This window comes from Bos javanicus, chromosome 23 (assembly GCF_032452875.1).
Source record: "Bos javanicus breed banteng chromosome 23, ARS-OSU_banteng_1.0, whole genome shotgun sequence".
Taxonomy (NCBI): Eukaryota; Metazoa; Chordata; class Mammalia; order Artiodactyla; family Bovidae; genus Bos; species Bos javanicus.
In genome coordinates this window covers 27,507,885-27,535,126 of record NC_083890.1, presented here as the reverse complement: position 1 = coordinate 27,535,126, position 27,242 = coordinate 27,507,885, and the positions used below count along the sequence as shown (strand labels likewise).

General features: G+C 51.3%; 3 protein-coding genes across 7 annotated transcripts; 1 reads left to right on the top strand and 2 right to left on the bottom strand.

The window, feature by feature from the left end:
- Positions 1 to 228: 228 nt before the first annotated feature.
- DDAH2 (DDAH family member 2, ADMA-independent) lies at positions 229 to 3,811 on the bottom strand. Of its 2 annotated transcripts, none has more exons than XM_061399153.1 (7): positions 3,580 to 3,811; positions 2,373 to 2,735; positions 2,159 to 2,258; positions 1,960 to 2,033; positions 1,675 to 1,794; positions 735 to 884; positions 229 to 543 (listed from the first exon to the last, which is right to left on the bottom strand). In XM_061399153.1, exons 2-7 carry the CDS (start codon positions 2,667 to 2,669, stop codon positions 427 to 429), a joined length of 858 nt encoding a protein of 285 aa, XP_061255137.1. In that variant the 5' UTR covers positions 2,670 to 2,735; positions 3,580 to 3,811; the 3' UTR covers positions 229 to 426. The 2 variants fall into 2 exon arrangements, with proteins under 2 accessions (XP_061255137.1, XP_061255138.1); XM_061399154.1 differs by lacking the exon at positions 3,580 to 3,811 and adding an exon at positions 2,872 to 3,553.
- A 309-nt stretch (positions 3,812 to 4,120) lies between these two features.
- CLIC1 (chloride intracellular channel 1) lies at positions 4,121 to 9,773 on the bottom strand. The gene is made up of 6 exons (XM_061399164.1): positions 9,497 to 9,773; positions 6,970 to 7,079; positions 6,655 to 6,780; positions 6,393 to 6,499; positions 5,776 to 5,957; positions 4,121 to 4,514 (listed from the first exon to the last, which is right to left on the bottom strand). Exons 1-6 carry the CDS (start codon positions 9,533 to 9,535, stop codon positions 4,353 to 4,355), a joined length of 726 nt encoding a protein of 241 aa, XP_061255148.1. The 5' UTR covers positions 9,536 to 9,773; the 3' UTR covers positions 4,121 to 4,352.
- A 3,112-nt stretch (positions 9,774 to 12,885) lies between these two features.
- On the top strand, positions 12,886 to 27,168 carry MSH5 (mutS homolog 5). Of its 4 annotated transcripts, none has more exons than XM_061399113.1 (25): positions 12,886 to 13,492; positions 13,860 to 14,010; positions 14,281 to 14,404; positions 14,854 to 14,934; positions 15,119 to 15,181; positions 15,886 to 16,007; positions 16,190 to 16,299; positions 16,555 to 16,590; positions 16,916 to 16,998; positions 17,757 to 17,802; positions 20,731 to 20,869; positions 20,986 to 21,048; positions 22,790 to 22,918; positions 23,218 to 23,290; positions 23,451 to 23,560; positions 23,794 to 23,874; positions 24,099 to 24,186; positions 24,402 to 24,591; positions 24,697 to 24,823; positions 25,231 to 25,380; positions 25,732 to 25,806; positions 26,001 to 26,144; positions 26,327 to 26,464; positions 26,618 to 26,691; positions 26,914 to 27,168. In XM_061399113.1, exons 2-25 carry the CDS (start codon positions 13,873 to 13,875, stop codon positions 27,023 to 27,025), a joined length of 2,496 nt encoding a protein of 831 aa, XP_061255097.1. In that variant the 5' UTR covers positions 12,886 to 13,492; positions 13,860 to 13,872; the 3' UTR covers positions 27,026 to 27,168. The 4 variants fall into 4 exon arrangements, with proteins under 4 accessions (XP_061255097.1, XP_061255099.1, XP_061255100.1 ...); XM_061399115.1 differs by having other exon boundaries at positions 12,886 to 13,632; XM_061399114.1 differs by having other exon boundaries at positions 12,887 to 13,448.
- Positions 27,169 to 27,242: the final 74 nt, after the last annotated feature.

The following is a 27,242-nucleotide window of genomic DNA, read 5'->3' as shown; positions in this document are numbered from 1 at the left end:
TCACTCATATTTTCTCTTCTCTGCCCTGTACATGCTCCCCACAAGAGAAATTCTTTCCTGTCCATCTTGTACCCAAGCCCCCACAATAGGGCTGGACAATAGGTCAGTGTGTGCAGAGTGAAGGTTTGATGAATGAAGGAGGTCTCCTCCCCAGTACTAATCCCAACCTGGGGTTTCAGTCCTGCCCTTGTCCTTCTGCTCCAGTAAGACACCAGTCGCAGTCCAGTCTAAAAGGTCAGTTCTATTTTATTAGTTCTTGAGGAGACGACTCACCCAGTGGCCTCTGTCCTTTTTCTCATTCTGCCCTCCTCTATATGGGGCCCTCTCCCCACTACTGCCTAATCACCATCCTCTATCTAACTTTCCTTTCCCTTCTACTCCTATGCCATTCTACCCCTGGTCAGCCAGAACCCCCAGGCTGGGCTCTCAGTTGTGGGGGCGTGTGCTGAGCACCAGGCAGAGGGAACTGAGCCCAGCGCCGGCCTTCTCCAGTTCTGAACAGGACACAGGTACGAGGGTGACGTCAGAGAGCTTCTGCAGTGCCTGCAGGGAGGACAGCGTGTGGGGAGAAGGGAGGGAGTCCCCAAGACCCACAGGCGGGGCCCCCTTTCAGCCAGCTCACAGTGGCCCCACTTGGGCTTCTAGAAAAGGCACCCCTTCTTCCTCCCACAAGGAAGGCCTGAGCCCCATTTCTCTGGTTGGGGGGTGGTGGTGGAGCTCCTGCCTTCTCTCACCTCTTGGCTGTTGGGCAGGTCCCCGCCTCCCCGGTGCAGGAGGAAAGGGGGCAGGCCGGGCTGCCCAGGACGCAGAAAGAGACAGTCAGCTGCTGCGTCATCCGGGAGGGTCAGGGAGGCATAGGGGTGATCAGTCAACACTGCCATTGCCTTGGGGGAGAAGAGACAGGAAACACTCAAGGCTCAGCCTCTCCACAACTGAGTCTTGCTGCCCTACCACCGCTAAGGGCGGGGGACAGAGTCACATTATTGTGGAATAATAATAACAGCAATCACATGTCAGTTACTATGTGTCAGACACTGAGTGCTTTAATTAACTTTGCTAATTTCCACCTCGGACTCACAGGCAGTTCTTTCCACCTGCTATCCACTTCTCTGCTACTCCAGATCCCACCCGTCGATCCTATCCATCCTTCAAGACACAGATTAGATGCCCTTCAATGGCACCCCACTCCAGTACTCTTGCCTGGAAAATCCCATGGACGGAGGAGCCTGGTAGGCTGCAGTCCATGGGGTCGCTAAGAGTCAGACATGACTGAGCAACTTCACTTTCACTTTTCACTTTCATGCATTGGAGAAGGAAATAGCAACCCACTCCAGTGTTCTTGCCTGGAGAATCCCAGGGACGGGGAAGCCTAGTGAGCTGCCGTCTCTGGGGTCACACAGAGTCGGACACGACTGAAGCGACTTAGCCGCAGCAGCAGCACAGAATTTCGTGAAACCCCGGAAGACGATGTTAATTGTCCCTGTTTCTCGGTGTTCCAGCTGCCTGTCCGGCTTATAGTAACTTGTTTTCTCACATAGATGGACAGCACAGTGAGGGTAGGAGTTGGAGCTAATTCTCAGAGCTGCCCTGCTCCCCGCCTCCTGGGCCTAGAGCCACGCCCACTGTCGTTGGCTGGCCCCCAACTTGCCCCACCCCAGCCCCACCCCTTCTCACCCTGACAGCTTTTTGGGCAGCTTCGCTGGAACCCGCCACCACGGTGCGGGGTCCCCCCATACCGCAGAGGCCACGCAGGTGGGAGGTGCTTGTGACGGGCACCGTGGAGACGGCAAAGTCCTAGAGGGAACAAGGGAAAGTATTCAATGACGGGGATAGCCTAAACACAGGCTACTCTCAGCCACTTCCTCCTCAGCCCCCTAGTCCCTCCCCTCTCCTCTCCGCCCAGGTCCCTGCGACCCCATCCACCCCCGACTCCCCCTACTCCCACCCCCCGCTCCTAACCCGGAACGTGTCCGCCACGATCTCAGCTCCTCGGTGATTGGTCCACTTGGAGAGGCCTACGAAAAACTCCCGGCCTGAGCCCAGGGAGGTCGTCGAGGTATGAGGCACGAGTGAGTTGGAAACAAGGCTCAACGTGGCCCATTCTCCCAAAGTCAGCCTCCCTGTACCAAGCCCCAGGGCGCAGGCACCCCAACCTCACCGGTGAAGAGAACATCAGTGCCATCCAGCGTTGCGTTCTCGTCCCCCATCTCCACAATTCGGAGCCCCAGGTCCTGGAGGGCTTTGCGGACTCCATCGACCTTAGGGCAGGAGAAGAGGGAGCGAAGCAGATATTTCCACCCCCATTCTTCCCTAAAGCTCGGGATGTCCAGATCCTTCTTTCCCCGTACTCGAACCCGTGCCCAGGTGCTCACCTCCGGCCTGCGGGCGGGGCTCCAGGGCCGCGTGATTAGAGCCGTATCCCCTTGGATCACGGCGGTGTCACCGAGCAGCGGTCCCAGCGGCAGCGACTCTTCAGGAGGCAGTTCTACTAGTTGCAGCCCCAATCGCTGCCTCAGCTTACCCCCCAGCACCCCATGTTCCCTCTGAGCTTTGGCTAGGTCCAGAGCTGGGAGGCCAGCTGCTGCACCCTCCCCCGACGCCAGGCTCTCCGGGACCCCCCGGATCAGGGCATGGGAGCAGCGGCCCAGCCCCTCCCCTGGCGTCCCCATCCCATCCACACAGATGCCCCCTCCGGCTGCGCTGATTTCTTAGTTTTCTCTTTCTACTTCACCTGTCTGGGAGAAGAAACGGAAAGGGGGGAGGCAGAGAGAGAGACATGCAGAGAAGGGCGTAGGGGGATGGTTAAGAGCGCCTGGGTCTTCGTATGCCTTCTCCGGGCGCCCCTCCCACTCCGCCCCACCCCCTCCAGACCTTCCTCTCCTGCGGACCCCATTCCACCCCGCACCCTCGCGGATCTGCTGCTTTAGTGGGGAGTCCGAGGAACAAGATCGGGACCCCTAATTTCCAAAACACCTGTTGCCCCTGCTTGGGGGTTTTTGAGAGGTCCCCGCCAGGCGCCCCTCTTGGCAGCCGCTAGGATGCGCTCACTCCCCAAAAATGCAGCGGCTCCGCCCCCTTAACCCTCAGCTGCTCGCTGCCTTAGGGACCCGAAGTGCGGCGAGGAATCCACAGGGGTGATGGGACAGGAGGAGACAGCTGGGGAGAGAGTTAGAGCCTGGGGGATGAAAGTCTTGGATGTCCGAACGAGAAAGGGAGAGAGGGTCAAGGAGAAGGGAATAGAGCCTAAGGAGTTAAATATCCTCTCTCCACCCCAGTCAGTCTCTCCGTCCCTAGCGCGACCCAGTGTAAACCAGACTCAGTCCCGGAGGACTGGGAGAGGTCTAAAACAAAATCCGAGGGGCGGGGAAATTGGGGGGCGTGGTTCTGGGGAGCAGGCGCCACTCGGGGCGCCAGGACATGGTCCCCCAGTCTCCTGACCCATCTTCCTCAAAGTCCACCCCGACTCAGCTCCGCACCCAAATGTCGACCCTCCGCACTGTCCCGGCGCAAGCACGGGTCCAGCATTCCGGAACTCCGGTCTGCACACGGTCCAAGGGACACCTCCCACCCCAGACTCACCTCCAGCGGCCACCGCTGCTCTTGCCGCTCAGTGATCTTGGCTGGAGCCCCACCCCCCTGAGGACAGAGTTGGTGAAGAAGAGAGTCGTAGCCTTCAAGCGTCGGGGACCGGAGCTTTGGCTTTGAAGGGTCCCCGGGTAGGCGAGCTCAAGTACTACAGTGGGTCGGGGGCACGACGGTCTGGCGGCTCCAGGGCATTGTCTAAGCGGGACGGGGCGGGGCTCCTCGAGGTCACGCCCATTCCGCCCTGCTATGCCGCGCCCACTCCACCCCGACTGCGCGCCCCCCTTCTCGGAATTCCGCCCCGCCCCAAGATCGCTGCCCAGACCCACCCAGATCAGGCCAGCCCCGGCGGCTGGGCTGCAAATGCGGCATGGAGCCCAAGATAGCACTATCGTGGACCTACACATAAAAATGGCAGCCCATCACAAGCACCCCTTTTCTAAATTCCTGGTTTCTGCCAGGAGTTCAAGGTCATTGACCTACCCTTCTTTCCTTGTTATTCACACTCCAAGCCCCAGCTTTGTATAAAAACACTAGATTGTCATTCTGTATTTTATTACTGAAATACATTGTCCAACCCACCCCACAATAAAAATCTCTCGCAGATCCCCCATCCTTGCTTCTCATCGCCCCCAGCAAGCCCTGCACAGGTGCTTCAGGATTCTACGCCCACTGGCCATTTTGAGTGTGTCCGTTGGGTAGCATGTGGAAACCACCCAGGGCCTTTGTGAGGAAAATGGAGGGGGGGTCGGGTGGCCCTAGGAAGGGCCTTATTTGAGGGCCTTGGCCACTTGCTCATAGGCCAGCTCGATTTCCTCATCATCTGGACAGGTGGAAGCAAACTCTTCCCTAGCATAGGCATTGCGCAGGTATCGATGCACTCCACGAAACACATCCGGAATGGAGAATCCCCGGTACTTCTTACATACCACCTAGGGGTGCGGGAAGGAGGACCAATAGGTTAGCCTCAGGAAAGTCACACCAGCTGCCATGCCCTTGGTCCTTCCCTTATCCCAAAGCCTATATGATAAAATCCAGGCATTTAAGCAAGTTCGATACCTGGTTTCTTTTCTTATGACTCATCAGTTCAGTTCAGTCACTCAGTCCCAACTCTTTGCGACTCCATGGACTGCAGCACGCCAGGCCTCCCTGTCCATCACCAACTCCCTGAGTTTACCCAAACTCATGGCTATTGAGTTGGTGATGCCATCCAACCACCTTATCCTGTGTTGGTCCCCTTCTCCTCCTGCCTTCAATCTTTCCCAGCATCAGGATCTTTTCAAATAAGTCAGCTCTTTGCATCAGGTGGCCTAAGTACTGGAGTTTCAGCTTCAACATCAGTCCTTATGACTCATCTCCCACATAATCACCTGCAGTCATCTTAACTCCTGTCTGGTAAGGCCTTCACCCTTTCTCTCCACTTACTGAAATCCTGGCCGTTTATAACCAGCCCCTTTCAGACCACCCCAGTCCATGGTGCTTGTTTTCTCGTCCTAATTTTGAGATATAATTCACAAACCATAAAGTTCTCTTAAATTTCCACAGCAATTTCTGTCTACTTGTCATTTGGCTTTTAATCATGTATTATTAACTTTCATGTGAAAGTTATTTTCTCAGCTAGATTTCAAATCCTTTGCAGGCAGGGACTTACCTGCAGCATGCCAAGATCAAAGGTCCCTCATGCTACAGCTAAGGCTCTGTGCAGCCAAATAAATAAATACAGAGATTTTCAATACACAGTTCTGCAGCAGACTGACACCGGGCTCACGTTTCACAAACTAAACCATAGCTTTGAGCTGTGACAAAAACAAGGGAACCAGCACTTTTCATCTTCCACAAGAGGAAGTGGAGACTGAAACAACAGACTTAAAACTTTGATTTTAGGAAAAGCCTGGTCTGTCTGATCTGGGGATTTGGCAATGATAGAGACAGGAAGAGCATTCTTGAAAGCAGTACTGGGATGTGTTACTCTCAGTCTGTTTGCACCCACACCTTGCATGGTGGAATGTAATTAATTCTCCCAACCAGTGGTCTTGCCAGCAAAGATAGCAGAGAAGGAATAGGGTGGTGTCTGCCATTGGAAACTACTCAGAAAGAAACCACCTTTGGAGTGGTTGTCATGGGAAGCCTGCATGGGAGCCCCTTAAAGAGTCATCCCACCTCCCACCTACTCCTCCCACAATCACTACTCACCTGTACTATGTGGAGCTTGGGCAACAGATTGCAGTCAGCCAGAGTGAGCTCATTGCCATCCAGAAATTTCCTCTGAGAGATCCCCTCATCCTCAGCACTGGTCTCATCTACTTCATCTGGGAGGGGGGATGTCAGGTAATTGTCTAATACTTTCAGGGCTTTCAGGAGCCCCTTCTCCAGGTCTGTGCAAGAGAAGGGAGTTGGTAAGAACATCAGAAGATCGACATAGTCCAAGAAAGCCCATGGTGGGGATGAGGAAAGTCCAAAACAATAATAGCTAACACTAATGTGTTTCATTTTCTCTGTGCTCTTCTATGCAATTTACATACAAAAACTCATTTAATTCTCACATCAACCAGGGAAATAGGTATTGTTATCCTCATTTTATAGATCTGAAAATAGATTTCCAGAGAAGTGAAATGAATTCCTCAAAGGCTCACAGGTACTAGAATTTGTACTCAGGTCATCTGAATCTATAGAGTTGCTATTATTTTTTAATTTAAGTAAGGTTTGCAATATCAGCTCCATCTCCCTGATATCTGAATGTCCAGGTGTCCCTAATTCCTAGATCTTTTCCATTCCTCCTAGAACCCAGGCCTCTGACCCACAAGACTCACTGTCATTGAGTGCTGGGTTTGAATTCTTAATGTAGGCAGAGAATTTGGCAAATATGTCCAGCCCAGCTGTGTTGGATTCAGGGTTCAGAGCTGCCAGCTTGGGGTACCTAAAAGCCAATGGGAGAAACTGGATAAGATATCTTCCGAGGAGGAGCCTCAGCTCCCCTGCCCTAGCCCCACCACCATCTCTGTTTTTCATTTCTTCAACCCCTTTCCCAGAGTCTCCCAGCTCCCCCACTTCTCATTCCAAGTTCCCCTCTACCTGGGAGGGCACAGCACTGCCTCCAGAAATTCCTCAATCTTGTTGGTATCTGTGTGCACTTCAGTGCCATACAGCAGGAAAGGGAGCTGCCCTCCTGGGCACAGCTTCTGTACCGTCTCAGTCCGCCTGGAGGAGAGACCAGGCATAAGGACTGGTAAAGGGCGTTAGGGAGACCGAGAAAGGGGAGATGGAGGGAGGCGGGAGAGGGGCTCCAGATGGGGGGATGGGGTGGATGGTTCAGGATGGAAGGACTCAGGTGAATGAGTGTGCACCTGTGCACCTAAGAGGTGTTTAGAGGAACAGAAGTGGGCCTACCTCTTGGTGTCAACAGTGGTGACATTGAAGGTGACTCCTTTGAGCCAGAGCACCATGAATAGTCTCTGGGAGAAGGGGCAGTTTCCAATCTTGGCCCCATCACTGCCAGCCTAGAAAGGAAGCCCCAGCCCAAGGTTAGGCCTGGTGTACCCCACTCATCCTGAGGCCATTCTCTGCATCTCCTGCTCCCAGACTTGGCTGCTTTCTGCCTAGTCATGACACATACTCAGTCTCACTGGTAAAAGCTCCCCACATAACTGGGCTCTGCACTCTCTGGTCTGGGTCAAACCTAAGACAGATCATTACGAATATCTTCTGCAAAGGTAAGCTTCTGGTTTCCCAGAGAATTGAGGACAATGGGAGGAAGGCCCAGGGAATGGATTTTGGAGAATTTGGAGGATCTAGACCCTAGAGAGGGAAGACAAATGGGGGTGAGCGTAGTTACTTTTCTCCGTGCTATTCTAAGCATTCTACATGCCATAACTCATTTAATTCTCACACTGACCCATGAAATAGAGCCTAGAAAGGGGCTTTGTTGAAGCCAGCGGTGTGGGCTAGAGGCCTGGATTCCCGAAGGAAGTAGAGCCTGAACACAGGAGCGGTGGGGTGGGGGTTTGGAAGCAGGAGTTCTGGTTCTCTATACACTACCCATGGCACCCCACTCCAGTACTCTTGCCTGGAAAATCCATGGACAGAGGAGCCTGGTAGGCTGCAGTCCATGGGGTCGCTAAGAGTCGGGCACGACTGAGCGACTTCACTTTCACTTTCATGCATTAGAGAAGGAAATGGCAACCCACTCCAGTGTTCTTGCCTGGAGAATCCCAGGGGTGGGGAAGCCTGGTGGGCTGCCATCTATGGGGTCGCACAGAGTCGGACACGACTGAAGTGACTTAGCAGTAGCAGCATACACTACCCAAGCAGCTGCGGGGGGGGGGGGGGGAGTCAAGGGGCTCAGAGCCTAATCCTCAAGGTGTGGAGGGCCTTGTAAGAGGGGGGCTGCTCTCTAATCCCTGACCTCATCCCCCAACAGACACCTCCCCCTAGGCTGAGGGTGATTCATCTCACTGTGTCTTGGGTCTCAGTAGCTTCCTTCCTGGCAAGCAGTGGGGGCAGGGACCTGTGAGGCTGAGGCCTGGGCAGACAATGCCACCTCCCTCTTCCCTGGGCACTGCCAGGGGAGCAGGGGGAGTGTGTGTGTGTGGGGGGGTCTCTCAGAGCAAGTCCCCTGGCTCCAGATAACCTTCCTCAAGCAGGACCCAGGGCTGGAATCTCTGCAGCGCAGCCCCACCCAGGAGTAAAAATAGCCCCTGAGGCAAGAGTGAGAGTGAGGTGGGGACCACACCTAAGAGGCCGCCTGAGAAGCCCCGGCATAAAGGAGAGGGAGAAACGGGCTAGGACACACAAAGGCTGGAGGAACAAAAGAGGGGAAGTGGAGGGAAAGGAGGCAGCAAAGTGAAGGGTGGGGAGACTGCGAGCCGGGAGATACAGACGGAGGGGGAGGTCGCTAAAGGGAGGGAGGAGCACAGAGAAGGGGTCTGGAGAGGGGAGAGAATGCAAGCCTAGTGCGGAAGGGAGCGCGGCTGAAGCGGCAGCCTGAGGTTTCGATATGCAAATACCTTGGGACCACCTCTCCTCATCAACACCCACAGAGAGGACAGAATTGGGACGGCTCTTTTTCTTTCGTTTCTATAACCCCCAAACTCTAAACGCCCTAGCCCAGCTCTCCTCCTGCTCTCTCTTCCCATCTACCCTCGTGGTAGCCACTGCTCAACTCTCATCTCCGCGCCAACACCCTTTCTCTCGCTTCTCCAACACCCCAGGGACACTGGTTCTCGACCCCATCACCACTCTGAGCCAGCTTCTGGAACTCCACTCCCACTCTCCTGTCTCCTTCCACCCCACCAATTCTTCCCAGTTCACTTGGTGCCACTCCCAGACCTTCCTACCACACCCTCTTCCTTGAAACCTCCCCCGCCACACACACACGTACACACACCCCCACACACACCCCTCCAAGTCTCCCCCACCATGCACCTCACCCTCTGATCTTTTTGTAGGGCCCTTATCCTGAAGTTTCCCTCGGTCCCACCCAAACCTTGTTAGGTTTCCGGGCTTGTTTCCCTCGGTCCCACCCAAACCTTATTAGGTTTCGGGCTGGCCCCTTCTCTCTCTGTCCCCTATCAGCTGTTCCCTCACCCCCACTCGGTCAATCTTCTAAGCTCCTGGGAACCCTCCCTTTTCTCTATCTTCTTGTCCTTTAGGCTGCTGGAAACTTGCACTTTTACAAACTTTTCAAGGTTGAGCCTAGATTTCTCTAGGCGGGCACATTATCTTCGCCTCCCAACCCTCCCGCCACCTCCCTCCCGCCCCCCCCCGCCCCCGCCACACACACTAAAGATTGCACGTGGGGCTGGGGATGGGACTCAAAGAGGAAAGGGAGTGGGGAGTGGAGGCTGGAGCTGGGGAAAAGTGTGAGTTGCCTTCCAGGAACTTGGAGGGGGGCCGAGGAGGGAGAAGGTGTTCTTACCTTCACGAACAATTCGACCTGCGGTTGTTCTTCAGCCATGGTTGCGACGGGGACCAGGAAGCAGCCGTCGCTGGGGGAACTGGGAGGGGCCGGGCAGGGAAGGCGGTCTCACAGAAGAGATTCTCTCCCCCAGACCTAGGGCTGGCCCTTCAGCGCCACACGAGCCCGATCAGACCCGCTCACTCCAGACGCGGCCTCTCCACCAGTCCGGCGTACTCCACACCCAGCGGCTCTAGCTCTACCCGCTCCCGGACTTGATCTGGGAGCTGACTCACGGACCGCCCCGCCCCGAACCTGGGGAAGGGACGGGCGGGGGGCGGGACTCGACGACCTAGGGAATGGGCCCGGAGGGGTGAGCCTCGGGTCTCCCTGATGATGGGGGAGGGGGTTTGAGGCTTATCTCGGGAAAATCCCTGTGTCCCTGCCAGTCTCCTTGATCACGGGACTTTTTTCTGCCTCAGTTTCCCTGCTTGCTTAATCAGAGGACACTCCCACTCCACCCTCACCCAAGAAATCTGACACTGACTGCTTGAGCACGTCCCCGAGGGCCCAGAAAGGGAATTATAGAAGGGAAAAGTGGTCCTTTATTCCTTTCTCCAAGTTTCTTCCGGACTCCAATTCCCAATTCTGGGTTGCTAGGACTGTGGTCCACAAGAGGGACTTGGAAGGAGAAGCTGGGTTTGAAGGAAGAGAGTGGTGAAAAGTAGGGCAGAGTTGGGTAGGGGAGATCACAGGCCCTGTGCTGGGGAAACAGGAAGCTGAGCCCAGCCAGGGGCCTCATCACTGGGAGAGGTCCTCTCCCATTCAGTAGCCTGTTCAGCTTTAATGCTTCCACTTCTGCCCCCCATCTGGAGCCCCTTCCTGTGCCTTTTGCCCTTTTCTCCCTGACAGGTTGCCTTGGAGATGAGGAGGAAAGCATGGGGTTATTGTAGCGCTAGAGTAGAGCAGCATTGATCCTACTGGGCTGGTGGTAGCTGGTCCTATTGTGGGGGGGAAAGGTGAAAATCAGACAAGATAGTGTGAGCAGAGTCCTTAGGGACACAAATAAAGAAGTAGAGAGGACAGAGGAAGAATAGTTCTCTCCCTCCCTCCCCAATAACCTTGATTTTGGAGGTTCTATCAAACTCTTTATGATCTGCTGAAAAATAGCCTCCAAATATGTTCTCCAAACAGGACATATGCCAGCTTCCACATTTGAATCTCTGTCCTATTCAGCCATCTCTTTCTTCCTCACTACCCTCTATCTAACAAGACACCTAGAGTTTCAGAAAATCATGGTGGGATGCAAGGATATAGGAGCAAAGCAGGGCTTGAAACTTAAAGAACAGGAGAGAGTTGGGGGAGGAGCGGGTGGAGTGCAGAGAGGTGCTGGAACCAGCAGTTAGTGGTTTCCTCTCATGCTTCCTCTTCTGTGGGTTTTCTCTTCCCTGGAGGAAGGCCTTTCTCTGTCCTCCTCACAGAGGGGATATATTTGGTGTTTGTTCTCTTTTGGGCTTCCCTTGTGGCTCAGCTGGTAAAGAATCTGCCTGCGATGTGGGAGACCTGAGTTCAATTCCTGGGTTGGGAAGATCCCCTGGTGAAGGGAAAGGCTACCCACTCCAGTATTCTGACCTAGAGAATTCCATGGACTGTACAGTCCATGGGGTCGCAAAGAGTTGGACACAACTGAGTGACTTTCACTTTCCTTGAACAGAAGAATGTAGAATGATTCAACAAATATCTGTTCGTTGAGGGGCATCTCCTCCAAGGTGACCCTTGAAACCTGCACACATGACCCCTTCCATCTGAAGAAGGTCAAAGCAGCACTACTTCCCAGGGGCCTTTTCTGCTCCAGCTGGTCCATGTCCACCAGAGAATCTGCCTCACAAAAATCTCCCCTCTGGGAGAAGCCTCAGGCAAACTGGGCCAGTCCTGAGCTCAAACAGGTTTGGCAGCTTCTCCCCTGCCTCTCTTTTCTCTCCTACAGTTTTTATAGCTAGAACTGCCTTGATCATCAATATTGACTTTGGCTAGCTGGCATGGCTGCCCACAAAATATTTTTCCTTAACTTTTCAGGTGACGGGTAATGTTGCCCTCTCCTGGTACCATCCATCAGTGTTTCATGGATTTGAAGTCAGGGGCTACATCCCCCAAATCCTGCCTCAGAGAAGTTTCCCTCCCATCTCAATCTCCTTGCCCCTGCTTTTCTCCTATTTCAGTCTCTCCCCTTTATTTCTCTAGGCTTCTCTTTCCACTTCTTCCCCTTCCTCAGCTTGGTAAACCAGTCCCTAATCTCTTCCCACCCCAGATTGGAAGGTGTGTCCCTCCCCCGACACTCCTTAGAGCTGTCACCTGGCCTCCTCCAGGTTTCCATAGCTCCGTTGCTCAACAATTTGCCAGGGGTAACCATTAACCTAGTCTTTAACTCACTCCTCCACCTTTCTTACTAGAGGAGATTTTCCATTTATTAGTTAGCAGAGCCAGTTTACCCACCATCTTTCCTAAGTGCTTGGATGAGAATCTCTGCATCTCAAAGTACCCAGAACAACCTGGGGGTGAAGACATATTTCAAGAGACTTTAAAAAAAATATGTATTTGGCTGCATCTCAATGGACATGGGTTTGGGTGGACTCCAGAAGTTGGTATGGACAGGGAGGCCTGGCGTGCTGCGGTTCATGGGGTCACAAAGAGTTGGACACGACTGAGCGACTGAACTGAACTGTCTTAGTTGTAGCACACAGGATCCTTAGTTGCAGCCTGTGAACTCTTAGCTGTGGCATGTGGGATCCAGTTCCCTGACCAGGGATCCACCCTGGACCCCCTGCATTGGCAGCACATTGGCAGCATTGAATCTTAGCCGCTGGACCACCAGGAAGTCACCAGGAAGTCCCTTAAAATTTTATGATTGCTTATTTTGGTCTCTCTATCTTCTTGTTTCTCTACCCCTCATATACACACTCAAAAATTAGGCTCATGGAGTAGGAACTTATGTCCCCTGCTTTGATTCCACCACCTGGCCCAGAATGAGTGAATAACACTCTTCTGTTCTTAGGAGTGTGTGTGTGTGGGTAGGGGCATGTGCTTGTAGGAGTGTAGGTGTTTTTATTAGGTCTACTTCTCTCTGCCAGTATTCTTGCCGGGAATATCCCATGGAGCGAGGAGCCTGGTAGGCTACCGTCCATGGGGTCGGAAAGAGTCGGAAAGACACGACTGAGCAACTTCACTTTCTTTCTTTTCTTTTTCTTTCTGCCAGAATTTGGTGAAATTCGAATACTTCCAACTTCTCGTGGGGCGCCGAAATTATTAATTAGGCCTTGTGGTGCCCCTATGGCAGCGATCATAGTCTGCACCCAAGAAACAGGCAGAGGTGGACTGAGATAGGAGCCTCGCTTCTTATTTCAGCTTATTTTATTTAAAACACTCACGAAGCTCTTACTGTGTTTGCCAGGCACTGGTCTAAGCTCTTTATAAATATTAACTTAGACTTGTTGGCATAGGTTGAATTAATGTTGCTTATCTCCATTCTCCAGGAAAAAATAAAAAAAGTGCACTTCTGTTCCTTTAAGGTCGGTCCCGTCTGCAGGTTCCCCAAAGTCCCTAGACCCTTTGCGGGGGATGGGGTGGGGGATGGGGCTCGGGCTCCTACTCTGCCAAGAACGTTTCTCACAGGCTCTCAATCAAAGCCCAGAAAGCCTGAGGGCAGAGGCCCGGGTGCTAGGCAACGGCGGAGGGCGGGAAGTTTGAACCTTCTGGCAACGCCCCGTATGCGAATAGGCCAATCATCATCCAGTCTTCTCTATGGTCCTTTTTTCCCTTTCACTCTGTTGGATCTCTAGTTAGGATCCGGGTTTCTTCGACCAATAGAGGCTAAGGAGGCGGGGCGTGTGCGCGCGCACTCCACCTTCGTGTTGGCGCTCCAGTCCCGCTGGCCCGCGGCTGTTAGTGACGAGGTGTCGCGCACGTCGCGACCCAGGTGACTGAAAAGGCGGGAAAACACCGCGAGTTTCCCGCAACCAGGTCGGGGAAGCCAAGATCGTGAGACTGTGATCTTGGGGGCTTGGTTGGCAGGACGGGAGAGAGGAGGCGGGTAAAACTCGCCCCCCAAAGCACCCGCAAGACCGTCTCCAAAACACAACCTCCGCGTGACAGGAATGAGGGTGGGCTGAGTGGTGTTTTCCACAGTCTGTACTAAAGTGAAATACCGTTAAACTCGACCCTCCAAATGTCCTACACCTGTAACCACAGTTCTCGAAGGTCCACGCAGCTTTGCCCTCAGCCCTCTCCCAGTAGTTCTCAGTGGATTTGCTTCTGCGCGCCCCACTACCCCAGCCTCCTAGCAAGTGAGCTCTCGCTCCAGAACTGTCTTCATTTTCTGCATTCATAGAGCCTCCAAAGCCATGGCCTCGGTAGCAGCGACCCCAACCAGGACGCCGAACGGACCAGGACCCGGGGAGGCCTCGGCCAGCTTCCCCACCGTGGCTTCAGACCCGGGCCCCCGCCAGCCCGAGGAGGAGGGAGAGGAGGAGCCTGCTGAGGTCTTGTAGGGGGAGAGGCGCTGTTGGAGGAGCAGGAGCTCGACAGAGCCGGAAATTGATTGGAACGCATGATTGTTAGAATATAAAGGGGCTGGGAAGACCTGGGCTAGTCACTTCCCTCCGCTGAGTGTCGATTTCACATTTACTGAATGGGGGTGATGATACCTATCTCTGAGAGTCGATAAAATAATTAAAATTAAATAAGACATGGCCCAACCCTGTACTTATCAGTGATTCAACTATTAGTTTCCTTTCCTCCTTGCCCGACAGATTCATCTATGTGTCCTGTGGAATTCAGGATACCTGGGCATTGCCTACTATGATACTAGTGACTCCACCATCCACTTTATGCCAGATGCCCCAGACCACGAGAGCCTCAAGCTGCTCCAAAGAGGTAAGGACAGAACTACGAATTCCCCTGTGCTGGCACTGGAAGTGTATTGCATTCACATGGCCTTACCTGACTCAATCTATTTTATTAGTTGACTCCTAGAGACTCCCTTTATTGTTTTCAGGAATTCATCTCATTATTCACAAATATATCAGGTGCTGGAGATATAGTCCTGAGCAAATCAGTCATGTCTGTCCTTTAGGGGTTTATGATCCAGTGATAATCTCATGGGCACCCCTCTTCCCTCCTATTACCCCATCAGTCTTACTGCTTTCTTTTTCTAATTTCATATGTGACTCCTACTTCTCCCAGTGTGGGGGGGCCTTCCCTGCTCTTGGAGGAAATAAGTTTTTGAGGGGTGAAGGGAGGTAACAAAGGGAGGGTTAACAGGTTCCCTTTTAGTCACGAGAGAAAGATCCTCGAACTCATTTGCTCTCCATTCTCCTTCCAAGTTCTGGATGAAATCGATCCCCGGTCTGTTGTTACAAGTGCCAAACAGGATGAGAATATGACTCGGTTTCTGGGGAAGCTTGGTAAGGACTGAAAAAGGGAAAGAGGAAAAATGGGGAAGGACAAAATTACGGAATGTTCCAGAGATTAAAGGGTCTTGTGCGGAGCTACAGCCAGGAGATCAGAATTGGGTGAGAGGGAAGATGGGAAAGAGGCAAAACGACTATGATGTACAGACTGATGGCCCTTTCTTTGTTTCCTTTATAGCCTCCCAAGAGCACAGGGAGCCTAAGAGACCTGAAATCATATTTTTGCCAAGTGTGGATTTTGGTATCTCCTCCCTTTTACTTTACCCACACCCCATCCCAGTTATGTGACCCTTTCTCCTAATTCCAGTTTCATCATCAGAGGTCTCCTCTCAGCCCTGTCTCATTTTAAACCTATATGTTCTTCAGGCCCCATGACCAGTCTCCCCACAATCTCTCCTAATCCCTACCTTTAATAACCTGCAGTTTAGGCTTGTTTAGGGATGAGGGCCCTCCCTGAAAGAGAGTGTGGTAGCATTTTTTGGTCAATTTTGATTGTTGGCATTTTCCCCTTTAAGCCAAAGCCATTTACCCCTTAGTTTAAAAAAAAGGCACTACCTCAGTTACCTTATTGATTTAGAAAGCACTTCCATTATCTTCCCAGGTTTGTAAAAAGGACAGGGAATGTTCTATCCTAAATTCCTGAATTAAAAATAAAATAAAATAAATTCCTGAATTAATATGATTTTTTGACCCAAAATCCTGAATTCCAGATAGATTTCTTACTCGCCTGAGCCATTTATCTTTCTCAGCTTATGTTCCCAGCCAAACGTCTTTATATTATACGTAGACTAAAGAGAGGGTCTAAAATTTGGTTCTTGTCTCAGCTTTCCACTAATTGCCTGTGTGAATTTGGCAAGCCACATCATCTCTCTGTTTTCTCATTCTTAAAATAAGATGAAGATTGGGGCTACAAGATCTTTCCCTCCCGTTCCCCCCTCAAAATAGGCCTGGAGATAAGCAAACAGCGCCTCCTTTCTGGAAACTACTCCTTCCTCCCAGATTCCATGACCACCACCGAGAAAATCCTCTTCCTCTCCTCCATCATCCCCTTTGACTGCCTCCTCATGGTGAGATGGGTCTTGCGAGATAAGGGCTGGGATGTAGCAGGTTAGAAAAAGGCACAAGCACCTGGACACCAGGGTTGAGTCCTGGAGGTACTAGCCCAGTCCTGGAAAATAATAGTTCTTCCTGGTGTTGTCCAGCCACCAAAACACTGGGATTTAGCCCAGCACCACTACTGATATCCTAGGTTCGAGCACTTGGAGGACTGCTCAAGTTCCTGGGTCGAAGAAGAATCGGGGTTGAACTAGAAGACTATAACGTCAGCGTCCCCATCCTAGGCTTTAAGAAATTTGTGTTGTAGGTGACTTACCCTAACCTCAACCAAAGTAAGGTGGGATTGGGAAGCCTGGAAAGTAAGGAAGGTTGGGGAGTGGTGGCAGTGACCCATTTGGTAAAGTGCTCCAGGACACAGGGTTCCTGAGAGGGTATGGAGCTCTGGGGAGAAAACTGAGACAGTCTTCTGGAAGGAGGGCTAAGTGGGTGGGACTTAGGAATGAACTCAGACCTCTCATACCCCAGCCACCTTCCTTTCTGCTTGTTTTCTGTTCTCAGAACCAATCTGGTGAGCATAGATCAAGACACTTACAGGTAAGGAGATGGAGGCAGGCTGTCATCTTTGGGGAGGGAGAAGGATTAAGCTTAATGCTGTAATAATCCTAATGGGGCTTCAGTTTCTTTAATCCTGGGGCTATTAAGATTTCTCTCCCTGAAGGAAAGAGAAGTGGGGTGGTGAGAGGAGAGAAGAAGAAAAACACAAAGGTGTTACCCTCCTTTTCTAAATGGAGAAACTGAGGTGGAGAGCAGTGAGGGACAAACCTTACATAAAGACTTGATCTCAGGAGAGGTCCCAATCCCCATTCCATTTTCTCAATCACCTTTAAAAACCCACATGACCCTAATTTCTCCCTGATAGTGTTCTGCAGATATTTAAGAGTGAGTCTCACCCCTCGGTGTACAAAGTGGCCAGCGGACTCAAGGAGGGGCTCAGCCTCTTTGGTAGGTGTGCCTGTCCCTCATCCCCCACTGCACAGGCCTGCCAGAAAAGCAGCTGCCTCCAGAGATGGATCCCAGCCCCTCTCTTCCCACTTTACCCCACTGCCAGCTGTCACTTCTGCTCTAGTCCAGCTTTATTATCTTCTTTATACCCTTCTTGAGCTTGGGCATCTCCCCGAAGCCTTGTCCAGTATAGTTGTCCCATGTCATTTGCATATTATTCCCTACTTTACCAACTCTGTCTTATTCCTTGGGTTTGTATGAATGTTTGTACTAGTGATGTACCTGTCTAGGGACTTTGGGAAACCCTATATAGAGAGGAGAGTTATGTAGTTGCATAACTCTTGTGTTTGTTTTGCATAGAGTTTTATCTCTTATAGTTGTTTCAGGCTTTAGGCTGTGTTGGGGACATCACCCAAGTATCCATGTGGTTTCACTGTGCATCTCAGTGGGTTGGGTCTAATGTTTACGTATATGTATTGGGCTTTTTGTGAGTCTAACTGTGCCTACTCTGAATATTTTTCTGGCTGAGTGTTCCTATGAGTGCTCATTCCCTCCCCCAGGCCCATGTAAGGTAATCCCGGCTCAGACTTGTGGCCAGACGCAGGCTTTGGCTGCCTTTGTGTCCTGTATCTGGGGACTAACCCCCAAGCCAGCCAGCCCAGCACCCAAACCTCTGACCCTGATGCCTCAGCTTAGACACATCCATACATTCCTTTCTCTGCCCCTGCTTGTAACAGACTCACTCCCTACCCCAACAGGAATCCTCAATAGATGCCGCTGTAAGTGGGGAGAGAAGCTGCTCAGGTGAGCGAGAGTCACACGTGTGCATGCCGCCTATAGCCTCAAACACACCACCCTTAACAGGAATGAAAACAGCTGCCCTTTCCCAAATGCTGGCTAAATGCCTTTAGTCCTTACAACGACCCCATGTGGTGTGTTACTCTCATTTTACATTGTCAGCACAGATACATACAAAGCCATTGATGACACTCGGACTTTCACACGTACTCGCAGCAGAAACACAACCACAAGACAGCAGTGTGCACATGGTAATATCTTTAATGGCTAGAAGCACACTTCGGGTGTGAGCTGTTCTCTATGACTTTCAAATGAGTATCTCTAGTTCTGAGCTCCACATGTGGAATACTCTTTTGCCTATCATTACCACCTGCGATTTCCACAGGAAGCTCAAACCCAGAGCGTCCAAACCTATGCCCACTGGCCCTGTTCCTACTTTCTGCATTCCCTTTTCTGCTTAGTGGAGTTGCTGGCAATATAGCTTTTCAAGCTCTGAACCTTGGATTGATGCTTCTCCCTCACCCCCCATATTCAATTATTCTCTAAGACCTATTGATTCTATCCTAAAATGTGTCTCCCAGCCATCCCCTTCTCCCTCTTTCCTCTGTTCTAATTCTAATATCTTCATCTTTAACCTGGAGCATTGCATTCACCTTCAAATTGGTGTCTCTGCCTCTAAACTCTTCTTTTCCCCAATCTATTCTTCATTCTAAAATAACTGTCATTCCAAAACAGAGATCTGAACATGTCACTCCCCTATTTTTTAAACCTTTTAAGTAAAAACAAAAGACAAATCTTAGGAGGCTCCCTCATTACCTACAGGATGAAGATTTTCATCTTTAGCAGTACAATGCTGAGGGTTCCTCAATTTTAATTTCAAGGCTTATCTCTTCAAGTGTATGGTTATTTTTTGTTGTTGTTGCTGTTTGGCCACAAGACTTAGAATCTTAGTTCCCAGACCAAGGATGAACCTGGGCCCTCACAGTGAAAATGTGGAGTCTTAACCACTAGACCACCAGAGAATTCCCCCTCCAGTCTACATTTATGCTGTTCCCTTTAGAAAGTCTTTCCTCTGTTCTCCACTGATCAGAATCTTACATCCTCTTCAAGGTGCAACCCAACTATCACCTTTTTGGTGAAGCTTTCACAGGCACCTCTGAGTGTGTTGGCACGCATCTTGCTGTGTGATCACATAGTGGTTATTTATGTTTTTTAATTGCACTATCACATCAGGTTGGAATTAGCACTTAGTGAATCTACTTGCCCTCTATGCAAGTGAGTGAATGCTATGCCATGGCACATTCTTGTTACCTCAGCACATAACCCTCTATGAAGTAGGATGCAAGCACACTGGTTACATCATCTCTGAAAAGTTAGGAAACCTTTGCTAGCCTGCAGGTACACAATCCTTTTCCCATGCCACCTGCCCTGCACTCTATATCTTGGAGGTTAATTTAGGATTATCTATGAAGTCATCTCCAGATAATTGGTGAGGTAATTTAATTACCCCTATATTGTCTAGTTCTTCTGGTCCAGATCTCTAATCTCAATGAGGGATGAAAGGAAAGGAATTCTCAGAAGAGAAGAGAACTGAATCAAAAGTGAGGGAGAGTGCAGATTCCCTAGATAGGACCCCCCACAGGGCATAGACTCACAACCTGATGATCAGCTAAGGGCCCAGCTGATCTAAAGCCAGGCAAGGAACCTGGAATGTGACTGTCACAGTATGCTCTGAAGAGTGATGTCCAAGCAGTCTGGAGATCTAATTTTGAAATCCAGCTGTCCTTCTTACTAGGAGCATGACTGGACAATTTGCTTATCTTCTAAGAGCCTCATCTCCTCAACTGACTTGAGCCTGACTTGACCAAGACCTCCAGGCACTTGAAGTACATAAGTCAGAGACACTCAGGTGTTTTATAAGGAAGCCTGTCTGGTGAGCCCATGTAGGGGTATTCACAGACTGGCCTACACTGCCTCAGGCACCTCTGCTCCCCTGTGCCCAGGAACCAGAGTTGCCTGAAACCCACTCTCGAATCCAAATGAGTCCTCCATTTCATTCTAACCTAGGGTTTTCTAACCAAGAATAAGTGGCCATAGACTCAGTGTGAGATATACATCCTTAGGCCCCAGTGTCTCCACAGGTTGGCTCTTACACAAAATAGTATGCCTAACGGCTTGCTCTAATGCAGGAAGGAATCCGTGGCCTCCCAGGTCATTATAGCGTCTCACTACTCTTCATGGCCATAGAGAGATAGGGATACCCTCCCTGAATTAAAGAAACACAGATGAGACATTTATTTCTGTATAATAATTCAATTTGTCAGGAAATACCTCCACATAAAAGGTAGTAATAATAATATAAACCTCTGTGTTTCCACTAGTCAGTTTAAAAACAAGACAATGTTGTGAAGCTCTTTAAGTACCTCTACCCAATACTTTCTTCCCTGCAGTCATGACCTTGAGGACTTATGAACTGAGGACTTATCATTCTACATGGAACAGTTACATACTTTCATAGGAAGGACATGAAAAGACGAACGTCTGCTATTTCACAGCTAAATATGGATGTGCAAACTCTTTCTGACTCACTCCTTCTCAGCTGCAGATAGAGCTAGAGTGTTGGAATTCAAATGCCTCAACACTCTGCTCTCCCTCTAAAAATATTGAAAAGCTCCATCACCTATCCACAGGGAATGACACATGGTCATATCATCACAACCGAGATACACAGTCAGGTCGTGCTCACATCCAGAGATTTTCAGTAGGTGTGAGTAAACACACTTGCATAGATATGACACTGTATTTACAATGTGTACCAATACACATTGCCACCATCCCCCAGGGCCCTCCAAAGGCACATTTTCCCAAGTTGAGATCAAGACACTGATGAGAACAGATGTAATTCCTGGTCTCCCCACTCCACCTCACTTCCAGGCTGTGGTTCACACGTCCAACCCAGGACCTGGGGGAACTGAATTCCCGTCTGGATGTCATTCAGTTTTTCCTGTTACCCCAGAATCTGGACATGGCTCAGATGCTACACCGATTGCTGGGTCACATCAAGAACGTGCCTGTGAGCCCGGGTTGGGGGGCAGGGAGGTGGGGAAGGAGGCTGAGGAGTGGTAGGCATCTTGAGGGCCATTAGAGTGGGAGAAGGAAACCAGCAACTGTCTCCTTGTCCGACTGTAGCTGATTCTTAAACGCATGACGTTGTCCCACACCAAGGTCAGTGACTGGCAGGTTCTTTACAAGGTAAGACCTCCCTTGAACCTAGAAATCCAGGTTAAGCCCCCAGCATGTGTCCCAAACCTTCTTTACTCTTGTCCCCATGTCCAACTTTATCCCAACACCTTAAAAAAAAAAAAAAAACTTTGTAGTGTGGAAATTGTCAAAAAAATTTTCAAGAGAATAATATAATGAACCCTCATGTACCCACCCTGTAGCTTTAACACTTTGACTTATGCAAATCTTGTTTCACATATCTCTTCTCTTACTTTCCTTTTCTTGGATTATTTTGAAGCAATTCCCAGCCATCACATCACTTCACCCATAAATATTTCAATATGATTTCTAAAAGAAAATTATTTTTTTAAAGAGAACAATCGCACTATCTTGCCTAAAAATGAATATTTTATTATTGTCAATTATCTCGTTTAGATTTATATTTGTCTCTTAAATGTAATGGCTTTTAAAATTACTTATTTATTTGTGGCTGTGCTGGGTCTTCTTTGCTGTACAGGCTTTTCTTGAGCTGCGGTGTGTGGGGGCTCCTCTCTAGTTGTTGTGCAGGCTTCTCATTGCAGAGGCTTCTCTTGCTGGGGAGCACGGGCCTAGGATGCGCAGGCTTCAGTAGTTGCGGTTCCCAGGCTCTAGTGCGTGCACGCGTGCTCAGTCATGTGCAGCTCTTCGCACCCTCATGGACTATAGCCCACCAGGCTCCTCTGCCTATGGGATTCTCCAGGCAAGAATACTGGAATGGGTTGCCATTTCTTCCTCCAGGGCATCTTCCCGACTCAGGGATCAAATCCACATCTCCCACATCTCCTGCACTGCAGGTGGATTCTTTACCACTCTGCCACCTGGGAAGCCTCTCCCAGGTTTTAGAGCACAGACTCAATAGTTGTGCACTGGCACAGGCTCAGTTACTTGGGCTTAGTTGCTCCAAGGCATGTGAGATCTTCCTAGACGAGGAGTCAATCCTGTGTCTACAGCATTGGCAGGAGCATTCTTTACCACGAAGCCACCAGGGAAGCCCCATGTAAGTCTTATTCTGTGAACTTCCTTAGTAATTTTAGTTAGTTCCACAATTTGCTCAGGCTTTTTTGTGAGTAGCCATTGTTTTGCTACTTGTTTGTTTCCATCATGGGTAGATTATAAGCCCTTTGATTTATATTCTCTATGTGTCCTTTGACACAGAGTAAGGTTCAGTAAATGTCCTTTGGATTGGGTCTGTGCACTCAATCTAATCCCTGGTTAGAGCAGCCACCCCAGGTCACTGACCTTCACGCTGGGAATTAAGTGACTCTCAGTGACTCTCACCCGTCCTGTCTTCGTGCTCTCTCACCCAAATGCTGGCATTGCCACTACTGCCTATTTACTTCGTCTCTGCCTTTCATATCCGTATTTCTCTTTCTCCTTCCTCTGTACAAACTTCTTTCTTGGGACATTGTACAAATGTCTATCAAAGCACCTACCACTTTGTTTTTAAATCTTCTGGGTAGATTTCTGTCTTCCTCACTAGACTGAGAGCCCTTGTGGGACAAGGGACCCTCCTGTCTTTGTTGTCTTCAGAGTCTCAGTGCTTAGTGTGATGCCTGGTGAAGAGTTTTGCAGATGCTATTTTCTCTTGGTTTCTTTTTTGCCTTTGAGAGCTCCTCCGTCTCTGTTATTATGTTTTTCCCTATTGGTCTTTGTTCTTCTCCATCCAGCCCTGTCCCCCCGCCTCAGCCCGGCCTGGGTACGGGCCACCCTCCTCTGTCCATTTCTCCCACAGACAGTGTACAGTGCTCTGGGCCTGAGGGATGCCTGCCGCTCCCTGCCCCAGTCCATTCAGCTCTTCCGCGACATTGCCCAAGAGTTCTCAGATGACCTGCACCACATTGCCAGCCTCATTGGGAAAGTGGTGAGTGGAACGAAAGAGAAAGATCTCCTGGGAAACTAGGGGAGAGAGACGGATCTAAATAATGGAGAACAATGGGTGGGAGCTCTGGGGAATATGGTGTGGAAAACAAGGATGCATGGGACACACTGAGGTCAGCTGGATGGTCAGAAGATGGGATGGCAGACATTAGGGGTGTGCCTTGAGGCCTGGAGGGTCAGGGTTAAAGCCAGGACTAAAGGGCGAGTTGGGGCCCAGGTAGAGGTGAGGAATAGGACGAGATTGTGCTGGATGGAAAGAACCTGGATTTCTTGTCTCCTCAGGTGGACTTCGAGGGCAGCCTTGCTGAAAATCGCTTCACGGTCCTCCCCAACATAGATCCTGAAATTGATGAGAGTGAGTGTTAGGTGTACGGATGGGCCCCTGAGCTCAGAAACATGAACCTGCCCTGTGATGGGGTACCGTCCTCTGCAGGTGACCCCTGCAAGTGGGGATGATCATCGCAACCAGGGTGGGAGCCTTACTTTTGATATCCACGTGTCTTCCACGCTCTTAGAAAAACGAAGACTGATGGGACTTCCCAGTTTCCTCACTGAGGTGGCTCGGAAGGAGCTGGAGAATCTGGACTCCCGGATTCCTTCATGCAGTGTCATCTACATCCCTCTGGTGAGGGCAGGAGGCAGGGGTGGTGCACTCCCCGGGGGCATTAGGGAGACATGAGGCTTAGGAAGGACACAGGTAGATAAGAAAACTCCTGGAGAAATCAGAAGAATGTGAACACTCTTTGGTGCTTAGGCCCCTGAGGGAAGCATTTGGGGGACACAGAGGACTCTGGCTACTTCTAAAGAAAGTGCCCAGAGCATCACTCCTTGCTTTATCTCTTCTTTACTCTCCCCCAGATCGGCTTCCTTCTTTCTATTCCCCGCCTGCCTTCCATGGTGGAGACCAGTGACTTTGAGATTGAAGGTCTGGACTTCATGGTGAGACCCTTGACCTCTGTAGGGGGAGATAAGGAAAGGCAATCAGCAGCTGAGGGAGGGCCTTTCCCCGTTAGCTCTGCCCAGTGTGGGATCCCTCTTTCATTGTTGTATCTTTACCAGCTCTGAGACAAAGGAGAAAGAAATCTAGGCCAGGGCTGGGGTGGGGTGAGAGAAGATGAGGATGGAGAGATGCAAAGCCCGTAGCTTTGAACCCTTGTACCCAGTTCCTCTCAGAGGAGAAGCTGCACTATCGAAGTGCTCGAACCAAGGAGCTGGACGCACTGCTGGGGGACCTGCACTGTGACATCCGGGGTGAGGAGAAGCGAGTGGCTGGAGCGGGCTGGGCAGTGTGGAGGTGATTCCAGTAGGCTCCTTTCCTTCCTGCTATTCCTTCTCTCTCTCTGACTCTGCCTTTTCTGAGTGTCTCTGGGATTTCAGATGGTTTCTAGGTTCATCTGCTGGCTTCTTTGTCTCTCCTTTGCTCTCCCCTGGAGCTGACACCAGCTCCTTCCCTCCCCTGCCCCAAGACCAGGAGACCCTGCTGATGCACCAGCTGCAATGCCAGGTGCTGGCGCGGGCAGCCGTCTTGACCCGGGTGTTGGACCTTGCCTCCCGCCTGGACGTCCTGTTGGCTCTTGCCAGTGCCGCTCGGGACTACGGCTACTCAAGGCCCCGTTACTCCCCACGGCTCCTTGGGGTACGAATCCAGAATGGCAGGTGAGGACAGAAATGGGTGGAGGAATAGACAACGAGGGGCCCAAAGGCCCCATGTTCTGGATCCACAGGCCGGCCACATGCAAGGTAACTTTGCATCGGCTGCAGGCATCCACTGATGGAACTCTGTGCCCGTACCTTCGTGCCCAACTCTGCAGAGTGTGGGGGGGACGCAGGGAGGGTCAAAGTCATCACCGGACCCAACTCCTCAGGGAAGAGCATCTACCTCAAACAGGTAGACAAGCCCCCGCACTGCCACCTCCATCATCCCCATCCCCCGCCTCCCAGGCACCCCAGGCCCCCACCGCTCTTCCCCATTGTGCTCTGACCCCACATGCCATGAACAGACTCACCCCCGCTGTCCCTCTCCCTGCTGCATTCTCATTCTCTACCTGAAGAAGGGCCGTGTGCCAGTGACCATCCTCTGACCTGAATCCTCCTCTCCCGCCTCTGAGGAGGTCCACGCTGTTCCTCAGAATGCCTCTGCCAACTCCCTGCCACTTTTCACTGACTCTAAAGTGAGCCGAAGGGGTAGTTAAACTGTGTCCTTCTATCTTGATCTATCATTCTCTCCTGAGACTAGCCTTACCTTCACCTCAGCCCACACCACCGGGCACTGTACCTCTCTCCTCCCTTATTCAGGTAGGCTTGATCACATTCATGGCCCTGGTGGGCAGCTTTGTGCCAGCAGAGGAAGCTGAAATCGGGGCAGTAGATGCCATCTTCACCCGAATTCACAGCTGCGAATCCATCTCCCTTGGCCTTTCCACCTTCATGATCGACCTCAACCAGGTCAAGAGGAGGCAGGGTTGGAGGAGGGGATAATGGGGAAGAAACCCGAGCCCTGAAAAATGGTCAGAACAGGAAAAAATTTCCTTCTGCTGCCTGTTCTTTACGTGAGGGGCAGGGAGCACCCAGTTCAGAAACCAGGAGAATCAATACCATGAACCTTTGCCAGTCCCTGGCTTTGTGAGAGGCACTGTTGTCAATGAAAGGATGAACGAAACTTGGGTCTCGCCATTAAAGAACTTGCAGTTCAGTAGGGTGTACACGTATTCAGGCATCTTTACTCACAGGCACACTGGTCAGTGCCAGGCCTCGAATGTTTATGAAACTCTCCCTTATCCACCGGGTGCCCAGCAGGTGGCGAAAGCAGTGAACAATGCCACCGAGCGCTCGCTGGTCCTTGTGGATGAATTCGGAAAGGGAACCAACACGGTAAGGGCAAAAGCTAACGAGGAACTGAGGAGAGGAAAATGAAGGAGGGCGAAGGAGGAGGAGGGTGGGGCAGGGCCTCTGGAAAAGAATAGGGGTGTGTGGGCATGAGGGGGGAAGGCCCGGCAGGAGGAGGGGGCGCACGGGGCACCTGTGGCTCCACACCTTCACCCTGTGCTACCCTGCGCCCCTCGCAGGTGGATGGGCTCGCGCTGCTGGCTGCCGTGATCCGACACTGGCTGGCACTCGGACCCACGTGTCCCCACGTCTTTGTGGCCACCAACTTTCTGAGCCTTGTTCAGCTGCAGCTGCTGCCGCGGGGGCCGCTTGTGCAGTACTTGGTGAGGAGACCTACCCAGCTCCCCAGGGGCCCCGAAGCTGAGCATTTCCCGGAGCTGGGAACTGGCTCCTGCATCAGAACAGGGACCGTGTCCCTTTCCGTTTCTTACTCTCAACGGCGACTGACCAAGGGTATTGGGGCAGGAAGCAGAACGAACACTGTCCCCTTTTATTCTCTTTGAAGACCATGGAGACCTGTGAGGATGGGGACGACCTTGTCTTCTTCTATCAAGTTTGTGAAGGTGTTGCCCGTGCCAGCCACGCCTCCCACACGGCTGCCCAGGCCGGGCTTCCTGAGAAACTCATTGCTCGCGGCAAGCAGGTAAGGCCCGAAGAGCAACTGCCTCCATCAGGGCTCCCATCCACTGTCCCTGCTTCTCTCAGGGGTCCGGATTTCTGGGCCCATGGCATTTCTGACCCATACTTTCTTTTCTCTTACCCACCCCCACCCCTACCCCTTCCTCCCTGGTCCCAGGTTTCAGACTTGATCCGCAGTGGAAAGCCCATCAAACCTGTCAAGGAGCTGCTAAAGGAGAAGCAAATGGAAAAGTGAGTGCAGGCCCAGGGTGCTTGTTCTCAGGGTCCATGTTCTGCAGCTCCTTTGCCCCTTCCAGGGACTCAGCCAGCCTCTTTGCCCTTTAATGATTCACAGTTTCTTTCTGAAACTCCTAAATTCTCAAGGTCCTGGATTTCCTGTACTGCATCCTCTCCCCTCTGCTCAGGGACTCTGTTATCCATCCTCCCCCAAACCTCACTCTTCTCTCCCTTCAGTTGCCAGACATTAGTAGATAAGTTTCTGAAACTGGATTTGGAAGATCCCAGCCTGGACCTGGACATTTTCATGAGTCAGGAGGTGCTGCCTGCTGCTACCACCATCCTCTGAGAGTCCTTCCTGGGCCCTCCTCCAGGTTCCAAACCCCTGAAGGCTGCCAGGCCTCCTTGTTTCCTTACCTCCCTCAGACCCAGAGTTCTCTGTTTCCCTGGAAATTCTGTTTAATGTTAGTAATAAAGCTTATTTTGGAGAAAGTTGTTGTTTCCTCAGACCAGCCAAAACAAAGCGAAGCGAGTAGGAAAGAGATGAAACAGGAAGCAGAAGTCTA

Excerpts from the sequence above, each read along its gene's own strand:
- DDAH2 (XM_061399153.1), bottom strand. The coding sequence starts at position 2,669 with ATGGGGACGCCAGGGGAGGGGCTGGGCCGCTGCTCCCATGCCCTGATC. Across the intron at positions 2,259-2,372 it reads GCCCCGCCCGCAGGCCGGAG|GTCGATGGAGTCCGCAAAGC; the intron begins GTGAGCACCTGG and ends TCCTGCCCTAAG. Across the intron at positions 885-1,674 it reads CTGCCCAAAAAGCTGTCAGG|GCAATGGCAGTGTTGACTGA; the intron begins GTGAGAAGGGGT and ends TTCTCCCCCAAG.
- CLIC1 (XM_061399164.1), bottom strand. The coding sequence starts at position 9,535 with ATGGCTGAAGAACAACCGCAGGTCGAATTGTTCGTGAAG. Across the intron at positions 7,080-9,496 it reads AGGTCGAATTGTTCGTGAAG|GCTGGCAGTGATGGGGCCAA; the intron begins GTAAGAACACCT and ends CTTCCTTTCTAG. Across the intron at positions 4,515-5,775 it reads CCAAGCTCCACATAGTACAG|GTGGTATGTAAGAAGTACCG; the intron begins GTGAGTAGTGAT and ends CCGCACCCCTAG.
- MSH5 (XM_061399113.1), top strand. The coding sequence starts at position 13,873 with ATGGCCTCGGTAGCAGCGACCCCAACCAGGACGCCGAACGGACCAGGA. Across the intron at positions 25,807-26,000 it reads TCGGAAAGGGAACCAACACG|GTGGATGGGCTCGCGCTGCT; the intron begins GTAAGGGCAAAA and ends CGCCCCTCGCAG. Across the intron at positions 26,145-26,326 it reads GGCCGCTTGTGCAGTACTTG|ACCATGGAGACCTGTGAGGA; the intron begins GTGAGGAGACCT and ends TTCTCTTTGAAG.